The following is a 13,591-nucleotide window of genomic DNA, read 5'->3' as shown; positions in this document are numbered from 1 at the left end:
ATGATTATAATAGAAACAGCTAACTATTGATATCTAGCCATTCTAGATCAGAAAAATAGCCAAATTCAGCGGAAGAGAGTGTCAAATTACTGATGCATGCGACAATTCCATGTTAACATTATTTTTAATAATAATAATAATAATAATGTGACCTAAATATTTTATTAAATGACTGAAAAGTAATTTTTAATTTTTCCTACCTACCATCTCTCTTTCTCTTTCATCTCACCACCCAAAAATTACAAAAATAATAATAATAAAATCTTACCAAATCAAAATTAATGATTAATTTATTCTATTTAAATTATAAAATTAACAGGATATTTAAATTAAAAATTAAATTATTTTTTGAAATAGAAATTAATAAAGTAAAATGGAGAATTTTCATATTTACTCGAAGGCAAGTATCACTAAATTTATCATTTATTATTAAATTAAATTTATAAATATTAAAAATCAAAATTATTATACTTATTTTATTGAATGAGATTAATTTTTTTTAAAATTTAATTTGGTTAAATTTTTTTTAAATATAATTATAATAAAACACATTTATTTTAGGATGAAAAAAAATATTTTATAATTTTAATTAAAAAAATTAATTTCATTCTTTAAAATTCTAAATGATTTATTATTTTAAAAAATATTATATGAAGACAAAAAAAATATTTTCTAACAAATTTTAAATATTTAAAATATGATATTAATATTTCTTTATTAAAAATCTGAAAAATAATATTTTATTTTTATTTCTAAAAAATGGACTATTTAATAAGAAAAAGGTTAACTTATTTTATTTGAACTTTCTTAGAACGTTAGGGGGCAAATTTTTAAAATATCTTCCAAAACAAAAAAGCCGCCAGAGGTAGCATCCGCGATAGTTCAAATATTCGATGTTCCAATAAATAACAAAGTGAAGAAGAAGTATTCTTTATTAATGTGAAGACTTCATAACACAAAGAATATCAGTATACATTCAGCTTAAATAAAAGATTAATAACTAAGTTTGCTAGAAAAGTGGAGAAAAATAATGAAAAACCTCACTTGAAAGAGAACGGATCACCCAAAGAATCTCAACCACAAAGACTCATCCAAATAACATTATTTACAAATTACACCTTATCACTCCCGTACTCAAGCCTAAACACAGCATCCTTATCTCTCCTGAGGGGTGGATTCGTCCTTATTACTCCCTGAGTTAATATCCCCCCTCAAACTTTGTCCAGGGTGAAGACATAGTTTGCGTCGAAATTGTGCTAGGCGAGCCTTTGTCATTGACTTTGTAAATATATCAGCTACTTGATAGGCTGAGGGAATATATCTTGTGATCAAAACTCCTTGAGCAACACGCTCTCTAACATAGTGATAGTCAAGAGCTACATGTTTACTGCGTGAATGTAATACTGGATTGACTGTCAAATGTAGTGCACTAATATTATCGCCATATAAGACTGGTGGCTGCCTTGGATAAATTTGTAAATCCTGTAAAAGATATCCAAGCCATGTAAGCTCGGCTGCTGTGTGTGCCATGGAACGATACTCGGCCTCAGTGCTCGAACGCGCAACTGTGTGTTGTTTCTTGGCACACCAGGAAAGGATATTGCTACCAAGAAACGTACGATAGCCTGTAGTTGACCGCCGTGTGGTTGGACAGCCCGCCCAGTCTGCATCTGAAAAGGCACTAAGAACAAGTGAGGTATCTTTTTTAAATAATAAGCCAAAATGAATCGTGCCTTTGAGATATCGTAATATACGGCGGACAATTCTTAAGTGAGACAATGTGGGACTGTGCATGAATTGAGAGACATAGTTGACACTAAACGACAAATCCGGTCGGGTTAGTGTCAAATACTGTAACGAACCCACAAGCCCACGAAAGAAGGTAGGATCTGGGACAGGTGTCGAGTCAGTAACAACATCATTTCGCTGAACTAGTGGTGTGGGCTGCGGTTTGCAATCCACCATCTGAGCTCTTTCCAAAATCGAATAGGCATAACGGGTTTGATTCAAATGTAACCCGGTGTCTGTTGGTTGAATCTGAATGCCTAGAAAATGATGCAATGGTCCTAGGTCTTTCATTGAAAACTCTTTGCTTAAGACCTGCAAAAAATTCTGAACTAGTGGTGTTGAAGATCCTGTTAGCAACATATCATCCACGTAAATTAACAATACCAATATTCCAGAGATTGTATGCATAACAAACAAGGATGGATCAGCTAAACTACAAGTAAAACCATAATCAATTAAAAACAAGCTCAACCTATTAAACCAAGCTCTCGGAGCCTGCTTTAGACCATACAAGGCACGTTTTAACTTGCAGACATAATCAGGATATTTTGGATCTTTCAGTCCAGGTGGTTGATCCATATATAAATCCTCGGTTATAAACCCATGCAAAAACGCATTTTTTACGTCTAATTGTCGAATTGGCCAATTTTTCACTAGAGCAACAGAAATAACTAAGCGAATAGTTCCAGGTTTAATAACAGGGGAGTAGGTTTCGATGTAATCAATTCCATCGAGTTGATGAAACCCCTTGGCCACTAGTCTAGCTTTCAATCTATCCAAATGGCCATCAGATTGTAATTTTGTTTTAAAAACCCATTTACACCCTATTATATTCACATGCGATGGTCGGGGAACTAGTTCCCAAGTGTGGTTTGTCTGTAAAGCTTGATACTCATCTAACATAGCCTGTTTCCAGCCTGGATGTGCAAGTGCACTCTTAACAGTTTTTGGCTCTGTAGGTATATCGGGTGAAATAGACACATGTAACGCATACCTCGGGTTTGGCTTCACTATTCCAGCCTGTGATCTGGTGACCATCGGGTGACGAGGCTGCAATGCTTCGGCCTGTATCCGTTCTGCTGGTTCGTAAGCCAATGGTGCTGAACGAACGTCAGGAAGCATCTCACTGTGATCCGTTTGAACTGGTTGTAGACTGCTGTCAACACTATTACTCACTGAGGTACCAGAAACTCGTGCAGTAGCTGAAGGTGACAGAGATGCCGAGTCTGATGTAGTTACAGCAGTGTGTCCACCAATGTTTTCCTCTGCTGCTAAGGTATTTTGGCCTGTGTCTGCAACTCTATTGGACCCACACAACGGAGATGGAGACTGCTGCTCCTGTTCTATTTGTTCTGGAGGCAGTCCGTCATTTGAACCAGCATCAGAATGTGAATGATGAGCTGCTTGTGAATCGTCACTTGTTGGATCATGTTCGGTATTTTGTTCTGTAGTTGGTGCAGACACAGTTTGTTGTGCAGTGTCAGTTGCAGTACCCTGCTGATCTGCTGGCATAGAGTCAACAGGTTCTATTCTCCGATTGTCACGTGTTGCTGGAATTGACAGTGGGAACACTGTTGAACCTGCACTTTCATCAGAACTAATTGGAGAATCAGTAATCCCAGTAGCTGGTAACCAAGAAGTCATAAGTTTATCAACAAACAGTTTATTTGGAGATGCAGATTTATAAGGAAACACATTTTCATCAAAGCTCACATGTCGAGATATTATAACTTTCTTAGTTTTGGGGTTGAAACATTTGTAACCTTTGTGTTTTTCACTATATCCTATAAAGACACATAAACAAGACTTGGGATCGAATTTATGTCGTCTTGTGTCCCATATATATGGAAAACACTTGGATCCAAAAACACGTAGGGAGCTATAGTCAAAATCATTGCCAAACAATTTAAAAAATGGTGTTTCATTTCCTAGCACAGTAGTAGGCAACCTGTTCATTAAAAAAACTGCTGTTTGAAAGGCATCTACCCACATAGACAATGGTACATGACTGTGATACATCATCGTCATCCCTAATTCACGAATAAACCGGTGTCGTCGTTCGACAGCACCTGTTTGCTCAGGTGTATGAGGACACGACACTTGGTGTTTTATACCTTGTGCAAGAAAATGTGATGACAATGCATTATTTAAAAACTCACCTCCACCATCAGAATGAAATACTTTGATTGTCTTCCCAAATTGTCGTAGGACAAACTGTTCAAAGGCTTTATAAGCAACAAAAAAATCGGATTTTTTCTTTAGTGGTATTAGCCAAGTGTATTTAGAGTAATCGTCAACCAAGCAAGCATAATATTTAAACTTAGCAAAAGATAAAACAGGGGCTGGTCCCCATAAATCACAATGGATTTTCTCAAACACAGTGGTACTTTTATTGGAAGACAAACTAAAAGAAAATTTGCTCAACTTGCCTAACTGACAGCTATCACATAATAATCTAGAATGCAAGGAACCTGTGACATCTATAAGGTTCTTATTAAACAAAATTGAAATCGCTGAAGATTGTGGATGTCCCAATCGTTGATGCCATATGTCCGCCGTTCCAGCCCTAAACCGTTTGGAGAAATATGCTTTTGGGTTTCCTGACAAGATATAAAGGTTATTTTTTCGTGGCCCTTGTAGCAGTACCTGTCCCGTCTGTCGATCCTTAACAGAAACCGAAACGTTAGAAAATTCACAATTCACATCATAATCGTCTGTTAATTGACTTACAGAAAGTAAATTTTTTGAAGAGCTGGAACAGAGAGTACATTTGAAAGTGGTAATTTTTGTTTCTGTTCTATAGACGTCTTTCCAACACCATCGATGGAGAGGAATGTTCCATCGCCGATGGTTATGGAATCTGGTCCATAATAGTCTGTTAATTTATGTAATAAACCTTTGTTACCTGTCATATGGTTTGACGCCCCTGAGTCTGCAACCCAATCTGTATCTATGACGTCTGTATCCAATGTGAGTGCCGAAAGTGCTTGGGCAGGTGTGCTTTGTTTTTCTTGTGGAATCCACCAGCAGATCTTCGCGACATGACCTTCTCTGTTGCAGTATTGGCATATTTCGTTCTTGTATTGCTCTCGTTCTGCTTGTGTCATCCGTCTACGACCTGTCGGGGGAGGTCGTCGTTGGGAAGAATATGAATCCTTGTTTGAAAAAGAGTTTTGTGTTTGCTGGGCTTGGAAACCACGCCCTTGGGAATTAAACCTGGGTTGCCGATTTGAAGACTTACTGGAGGAATTTCTTTGATTTCCATAAAAAGCGACATGGGAGATTTGTTCGAGACCCGTTTCGCTTTGTGTGGAGAACCACTGTCGACGCTGGTCTAAGTTCTTGAGTTGAGAGACCAGTTCATTAAAACTGGGTCGCGGTGGTTTAAGCATCGTCGTAGTAAACGTCTCGTACTGGGGTCCCAGACTTGTGAGGAGACAAAAGACTTTTTCTTCGTCCGGTACTTTTTTTCCGATTGCGGCTAAACTATCGCAGAGTTCTTTAAATAAGCGCAGATGATCAGGGATGGACCGATTTTCCTCTTTGCGAAAATAGGTCAATTGCTGTCTGAGAGTAAACTCCCTCTCTTGAGAATTTTGGGCATATGCATCCTTCAATGCATTCCAAACAGCTCGAACTGTTTCTAGCCCGATGACAAGTCCGAGTGATTCCTCGCTCAGGGTGCCATAAATCCACCCACGAAGTAATCTATCAGACTTTTGCCATGCTTTGAAGACGTCTGAGTGTTGTGGTTGATAATTTTCTGGGATTGGGTTGGGAGGGGTAACGAATTTTTGATCTTCAGGGAAGCCAGTAGTCAGGTGATCTGACAATTCTTGACTTTCTGCTAAGCTCAAAAGTTGTTCTCTCCACAAGGGATAGTTTGATTGCTTGAGTTTGAGGGTTACAAAATTGGCTACATTTAGAGTAGAAGCCATGGCGAGCAGATCGTTATGCTCTGATACCAAAATAACAAAGTGAAGAAGAAGTATTCTTTATTAATGTGAAGACTTCATAACACAAAGAATATCAGTATACATTCAGCTTAAATAAAAGATTAATAACTAAGTTTGCTAGAAAAGTGGAGAAAAATAATGAAAAACCTCACTTGAAAGAGAACGGATCACCCAAAGAATCTCAACCACAAAGACTCATCCAAATAACATTATTTACAAATTACACCTTATCACTCCCGTACTCAAGCCTAAACACAGCATCCTTATCTCTCCTGAGGGGTGGATTCGTCCTTATTACTCCCTGAGTTAATACCAATAACTTTAAAACAAACTTCTCTGACAGTCTGAACAACCATTTCAAAACCTGGAGAAAAACCTTATAACAATGGAACTTGCTGATTCTCTGAGGCAGGGTATATTAGCTTTTCTTTCCAACTCTTCCTCACTAATGTATTCAGGAACTGATTTCCTCTTCAAACCCATTTTCCTACGCGGGTTTTCTGGTTCATTACACTTAGCCTTGTTACTGGTGTTGATCGTCTCGTTTGTCTGGAAGAAACTTTGGGTGGGTGATAGTGAAGGTTCTAAAGATCGATTTAATAAGAATAAGAGAGTCTTGTTTTATAAACAGACTCTGGTTTGCTGTTTCGGTGTTTCGGTGTTTAGTCTTGTCTGGGGATTGTTGAGCTACTTCTATTGGTATAGAAATGGTTGGTCCGGTGATGAACTAGCAACCCTTTTGGATTTAGCTCTTAGAACACTCTCTTGGGGTACACTTTCTGTTTATTTGTATACCCAATTTTCTCATTCAATTAATACAAAGTTCTCATTTCTTTTGAGAGGTTGGTGGGGCTTTTATTTCTCAGTTTCTTGTTATTGTCTTCTTGTGGATATTGTTCTTTATATAAAACTTGTTTCCTCACAAGTTCAGTATTTAGCATCGGATGCAGTTTCTGTGTTCGCTGGTTTGTTTCTGTGTTATGTGGGTTTCTTGAAAGTTGAGGATGAAAATACCCTTAACAAAGAACCCCTCTTGAATGGTGATGCAAGCAATGATTCGGAGTCAACTAAGTCTAGAGCGAGTGACTCTGTAACCCCTTACTCAAATGCTGGTTTCTTCAGTATCCTGACCTTCTCTTGGATTGGTACTCTAATTGCTCTTGGCAATAAGAAAACATTAGACCTTGAGGATGTTCCTCAACTTTATAGTGGCGATAGCGTGGTTTCGGTAGCCCCCTTTTTCATAAATAAGCTCCAGTCTAATAGAGTTACCACATTTAAGCTTGTCAAGATCTTGTTCTTCTCAGCATGGAAGGAAATTGTGTGGACAGCTTTGTTAGCGGTGTTCTACACATCAGCTACTTATGTTGGTCCATACCTTACAGACGCATTTGTTCAATGTCTCAATGGGAGAGGACAGTTAAAAAATCAGGGATATCTTTTAGCTTCCGCCTTTCTGGTAGGAAAACTTATAGAGTGCCTCTCACAGCAGCACTGGTTCTTTAGGACCCGGCAAACTGGTTTTAAGATGCGTGCAGTACTTGCGACAGTGATCTACAACAAAGGCTTGACCCTTTCATGCCAGGAAAAGCAGGGCCGCACTAGTGGGGAGATTATCAATCTTATGACTGTTGATACAGAGCAGATTGTTGAATTTTGTTGGCGCATGCATGATCTTTGGCTGCTCATTGTCCAAGTTGCTTTGGCCTTGTTCATATTGTATAGAAATCTTGGGCTTGCGTCTCTTGCTGCTTTTGTTGCTACTGTAATTGTTATGTTGTTAAACTGTCCATTGGGGAGACTACAAGAGAACTTTCAGGACAACTTGATGAAATGTAAGGATAAAAGAATGAAAGCAACATCTGAGATTGTGAGGAATATGAGAATCCTCAAGCTTCAAGCTTGGGAGATGAAGTTTTTGTCTAGGATTGAAGAGCTACGGAAAACTGAAGCAGGATGGTTGAAGAAATTTGTTTACACTTCGTCAATTGTTAGTTTTGTCTTCCAGTGTGCTCCAACTTTTGTGGGTGTGGCCACTTTTGGTGCCTGTATGCTTATGGGAATCCCACTCGAGTCGGGAAAAATCTTATCAGCACTTGCAACATTCAGGATTCTTCAACAGCCAATTTATAATCTTCCCGACACAATTTCTGTTATAGTTCAGACCAAGGTTTCCCTTGATAGAATAGCATCTTTCATCCGTCTTGATGACTTGCAGTCTGATGCGGCAGAGAAGTTTCCAAGGGGTAGTTCTGCCACGGCAATCGAGATAGTTGATGGGAATTTCTCTTGGGATTTGTCTTCTCCTAACCCAACATTAAATGATATCAATGTCAAAGTATTCCATGGAATGAAAGTTGCTGTATGTGGTACTGTTGGTTCAGGCAAGTCGAGCTTACTTTCTTGCATTTTGGGGGAAGTACCCAAGATCTCAGGAACACTTAGGTTGTGCGGGAAAAAGGTTTATGTTGCCCAGTCACCTTGGATACAGAGTGGCAAGATTGAGGAGAACATATTATTTGGTGAGGAGATGGACAGACAAAAGTATGAGAGGATACTGGAGACTTGTTCCCTGAAGAAGGACCTGGAAATCCTCTCATTTGGTGACCAAACAGTTATAGGTGAGAGGGGTATCAATCTGAGCGGCGGACAGAAACAAAGAATACAGATTGCACGAGCTCTCTACCAAGATGCTGATATCTATCTCTTTGATGATCCTTTTAGTGCTGTGGATGCACATACTGGATCTCATTTATTTAAGGTAAATAACCAAGGCTCCTAATTCCATTGGACATAATTCAGGCTATGGTTTGTTTTTCAATTTATGCACTTCCAATCTCAGAAAATAGTTGCATGTTAGTTTGTGCTGTTCTGTCATTTTACTTTTTGGTCTGCTGTTCATTTTATTTATAGTAACAGCTCTTCTGATGAAGCATATTTGATAATCGCATGACAGGAAGTTTTGCTTGGCCTATTGAGCTCCAAAACTGTTATTTATGTTACTCATCAAGTTGAGTTCTTACCTGCTGCAGATCTAGTATTGGTGAGTAATCACCTCTCTTTTCTTTAATGCTTTTTGGGATTTATTTTGTCAACTAAATCACTGGAGTCAATTTGTAACTTCTGGTTAGGTAATGAAAGATGGAAGGATTACTCAGGCTGGAAAGTATAACGACATTCTCAATTCAGGTTCTGATTTTATGGAACTAGTTGGTGCGCATAACACAGCTTTATCAGCACTAGATTCAAAACCGGCAGGGCCAGCTTTTGGAAATGAAAGCCTCAGAAAAGACGATGATGTCATGGAAAGTACCAGTGGGGTTCCTCCGAAAGAAGAAACCAAGGATCTACAAAAAGGTAAAGCTGACGAGATATCTGAGCCATTAGGACAGCTTGTTCAAGAAGAAGAGAGGGAAAAAGGTAGGGTTGGGTTTCCACTCTACTGGAAATATCTTACAACAGCATATGGAGGGGCTCTTGTGCCCTTTATTTTGCTGGCACAGTTTCTCTTTCAGATCCTTCTGATTGGAAGCAATTACTGGATGACTTGGGCAACTCCAGTGTCAAAGAATGTGAAACCAGTTGTTAGTGGGTACACAATAATAGTTGTCTATGTAGCTTTGGCTGTTGGAAGTTATTTTTGCATCCTGGCCAGAGTCACTCTTCTTGCAACATCTGGGTTCAAAACAGCAACTCTGCTCTTCAATAAAATGCATTCTTGCATTTTCCGCGCGCCCATGTCCTTCTTTGATTCAACTCCCAGTGGACGAATCCTAAGTAGAGTAAGCTAATTTTCTTGTATGCACTCTCAATTAGGTGGCTTAATATTTACATTGCATTCGTTTTTATATTTTCCTTTACTTTTCCTTGTCTTTGTTCCTGTGAATGAAAGTGGAAATTTTGTGACAACTTAATGGATGTTTCATCTGCTATGTTAGGCTTCTGCAGACCAAAGAGCAGTCGACATGGGAATTCCATCTCAAGTTGGGGCAGTTGCCTTTTCAATGATCAAACTTTTGGGAACCATAGCAGTGATGTCTCAAGTAGCTTGGCAACTTTTTATCCTATTTATCCCTTTAATCGCTGCCTGTATCTGGTACCAGGTAATCCTCCTGATATCTCCAAACACTTGTTTTGTATTTGAAGTTGCTTCTTATACCAACTTCTTTGTTATGTGTGTGTTCCAGTTCTTCCTTAAGATGAACTTTTGTAAGTACTAAATAACATTTATATAGCATGTGATTATATATAGCTTCACTTTCATTTTTTCATGATAATGAATACTATTCTGTTCAGAAACTGAGGATTTCTAACAATTTTTTTCATTTTCAGCAATATTACATCCCTTGTGCAAGAGAACTTTCTCGGATGACCGGAGTGTGCAAAGCTCCAGTTATCCAACATTTTGCAGAAACAATTTCAGGGTCAATAACTATAAGGAGTTTTGACAAACAATCAAGATTCCAAGAAACAAATATGAAACTGTTGGATGCATATTCTCGGCTCAGATTTCATTATGCTGGTGCAATTGAATGGCTTTGTTTCCGCTTGGATATGCTTTCTTCTATTGTATTTGCCTTCTCTTTGTTTTTCTTAATCTCTTTTCCAAGGGGAATTGATCCAGGTTAGTAGTTCCTGGCTTGCATATTTATTTGTCACTCATCTCTTTAACAATAAGTTGGTGAGTCTGAGTAACACCTCTTTCTTCTGCTTTTCCCTTTCAAAGCCATTGCTGGTTTAGCTGTAATTTATGGGCTCAACCTAAACTCGTTACTGGTTGAATTGATATGGAACATTTGCAATATGGAGAACAAGATCATATCAGTAGAGAGAATTCTGCAGTACATGTCTATTCCTAGTGAGCCTCCTCTTGTAATTGAAGAAAATCAACCAGACCATTCTTGGCCATCACATGGAGAAATTGATATTGATAATCTGCAGGTAATTTTTCACTTTGTTCAATGGATGATTGATTCTTTTATTAAATGTTTTTAATCATAGAACCTGATTTAGGTCCGGTATGCTCCTCATATGCCACTTGTGTTGCGAGGCCTCACATGCACATTCCCTGGAGGGAAGAAAACTGGTATTGTTGGGAGAACAGGCAGTGGTAAATCAACTCTCATACAAACACTTTTCCGAATTGTTGATCCTGCAGCTGGTCAGATTGTGATTGATGGCATAAATATCTCATTAATTGGTGTGCATGACTTGAGATCAAGATTAAGCATTATTCCTCAAGATCCTACCATGTTTGAAGGGACTGTACGGAGTAACCTGGACCCACTTGAAGAGTACACGGATGAACAAATTTGGGAGGTTGGTTATTTCTGTTATTTCCACCAGAGGAGTTCTTTAACTGTCAACTTTAAGAATGGCATGTGCTGACATGTATACTTCAATGGTTTCAGGCTCTTGATAAGTGCCAGCTTGGAGATGAAGTTAGGAAGAAGGAGAAAAAGCTAGATTCCACAGGTTTGTTTTTATAAATTTCAAGTACGTAATTGAATTAGAGTTTGGTTTTGGTTGTTTGGCCTTTTGCGGTGATATCCACCATTATTGCTTGCTATATCATCGTCGAAAATACTTGGGACCCGGTCCATCGTGGACCAAGTCACTGTACAAATAAAAGGGTTTTATTTGTTCCTTGGAAAAAAAAAAAAAATGAAATCCACTTCAATGTCTCTGGGTATATGACCCAGTCCATCTAAAAATTTCTGGAGTTTACGTCATAAATGATCATCCTGGTGCTGCAGTTACTGAGAATGGAGAGAACTGGAGCATGGGACAGAGGCAGATGGTTTGTCTTGGGCGTGTGCTACTGAAGAAGAGCAAGGTATTGGTACTCGACGAAGCTACTGCCTCAGTAGATACTGCAACTGATAATTTGATTCAGCATACAATTAGGCAACACTTCTCTAACTGTACTGTCATAACCATAGCACATCGAATAACTTCTGTCCTCGACAGCGACATGGTTCTGCTTCTGGGTCATGGTAAGCACAGGTTTGTTTGTTTAGCATGGTAGCAAATTTTGTTAATGTACAATGTTCTTGATGATTCATAATCATGGTGCAGGGCTTATTGAAGAATATGACAATCCAACTAGGTTGTTAGAAAACAAGACATCATCGTTTGCACAACTTGTAGCAGAGTACTCTGCAAGATCAAACTCCAGCATTGAGAAGTTCACTACATTGAATTATAAAGCTTTATAAACCACAATTTAACTGAAATAAGCTTTATATTGATGGTGTAAACCACAATTTAGCTGGTTAATTTGATTTCTTTTTCTTCCAATTTTTTGTTGCCAAAAGAATGTTAGCACTGTTCTTTGCTGGTTTATGCAGTGACTGGCACCTCATATTTTTTTTTTAAAAAAACATTACTCTTATAAAGTGTTCAATTTACTCATTTAATTTTTTTAATATTAAAAATCTAGTTAAGAATTGGTTTTCTTAATAATTATATAAATTTTAATAATATTTAAGATAGTGCATCTGACAGGTCTGTCTATATTCTATTTCTCTAATTCTCCGTTTCAAAAAATAAATATTTAAGATTTTAAGTATATTTTTTTAATAAGTTGACTCTAAAAAAGATGAATAGTACTCGAGAATAGAACTATTTTAGACTGGAGTAGAATTAATAAGAGCTTCTATTAGCGGGTGATTTTTTTTAAAATAAAAAAATAAAATAATAAGAAAAAAATACTATTAACATAATAATAAAATTATTTTTATTAAGAATTTCACTATTTAACTAAATAAAAAACCTTACATCTATATCAAATTATTAATAGATATGAAAGTCGAATCATCTTTTCTATTTACGAAAAAAAAAAAAAAAGTTTAAGTGAAAGAAAGAAAGACTACCAACATACACTTAAACAAAGAGAATTTTCTCTTAATGCCGAGGAAAAAAAGCAAGGTGAAATAACAAGCGAAAGAGAAACTTTGGATTTTTGGATTTGATTTTACCGATTTCTTCTTTATTGTTTTTTCTTTTGCTTGTTTTTCTTGTTTTTGAGGGGTACTCATTTCATCCTCTTATTTAAGATAAGGGCAGGGGAATTTTTTTTTAGAGTAACCACCTTTTTTAAACAGAGTTTTTTGTTAGAATAATTGTCCTTCCCGAATATTCTAATCGGTGGATAACTCACCAATTACATATTTCCCTCTATTTCTCTATTTTACATGTCTCTGTTTTTTTATTTTTTGCCGTTTGCCATGCTTGCTATGGCGGTTGGCGGTTCTGTCTTTTACTTAATTATTCTGTTGTCTTATGTAGTGAATGGTCTAGCTTCTTGTTTTGATTGACATGATTGGATGGTTTAATTTATTTTGATTTATTTAATAATTTTTTATTGAATTAGTTTTTAACCTCTTTTCTGAAAACTATTTCTTTACATCCATTAAAAAAATAGTAATGAATAAGCTTTAATTCATGTATACCAAACACATTATTTATTACAAATTAAGCAAACATATCTTTAACCAAACTTAGATTTTATTACATATTCCCAATTTGTTTGCAGCCATACATAATAACTTAAAAGAAAAATAATTAATATATTAAACTTTAATAATCTTATCATGAATTCTATTTAAAAATACTTATAAATAACAAATAATTTTTATTAATAATGAATAGTATGGACAGAGAGATCCTGTGTAATCTATTATTCAATTTAAAAAAGTCAATTTTAAATTAAATGATTCCATTTCTTGTCAACCAAGAAAATCAAATAATTCTATTGGCCTGCTGTTTCAGTCTTGACTTTATGAGTGTGGGTGTGGAATTTTTGCCCATTTTCATAAATTAAATGAAATTTTGTTGGTTGACCA

General features: G+C 36.8%; 1 protein-coding gene across 1 annotated transcript; it reads left to right on the top strand.

Annotated features, from left to right (window-relative positions):
• The first annotated feature begins 6,092 nt into the window (after positions 1-6,092).
• On the top strand, positions 6,093-12,044 carry LOC122723244 (ABC transporter C family member 3-like). The gene is made up of 10 exons (XM_043954960.1): positions 6,093-8,505; positions 8,701-8,787; positions 8,876-9,526; positions 9,683-9,847; positions 10,077-10,368; positions 10,471-10,685; positions 10,758-11,063; positions 11,156-11,219; positions 11,501-11,740; positions 11,823-12,044. Exons 1-10 carry the CDS (start codon positions 6,130-6,132, stop codon positions 11,960-11,962), a joined length of 4,536 nt encoding a protein of 1,511 aa, XP_043810895.1. The 5' UTR covers positions 6,093-6,129; the 3' UTR covers positions 11,963-12,044.
• Positions 12,045-13,591: the final 1,547 nt, after the last annotated feature.

This window comes from Manihot esculenta, chromosome 3 (assembly GCF_001659605.2).
Source record: "Manihot esculenta cultivar AM560-2 chromosome 3, M.esculenta_v8, whole genome shotgun sequence".
Lineage (NCBI taxonomy): Eukaryota > Viridiplantae > Streptophyta > Magnoliopsida > Malpighiales > Euphorbiaceae > Manihot > Manihot esculenta.
This window is presented reverse-complemented; position numbering and strand designations above follow the sequence as displayed.

Coding starts and splice junctions, on each gene's coding strand:
- LOC122723244 (XM_043954960.1), top strand. CDS start 6,130: ATGGAACTTGCTGATTCTCTGAGGCAGGGTATATTAGCTTTTCTTTCC. Junction 8,506..8,700: donor CTGGATCTCATTTATTTAAG/GTAAATAACCAA, acceptor ATCGCATGACAG/GAAGTTTTGCTTGGCCTATT. Junction 10,369..10,470: donor TCCAAGGGGAATTGATCCAG/GTTAGTAGTTCC, acceptor TCCCTTTCAAAG/CCATTGCTGGTTTAGCTGTA.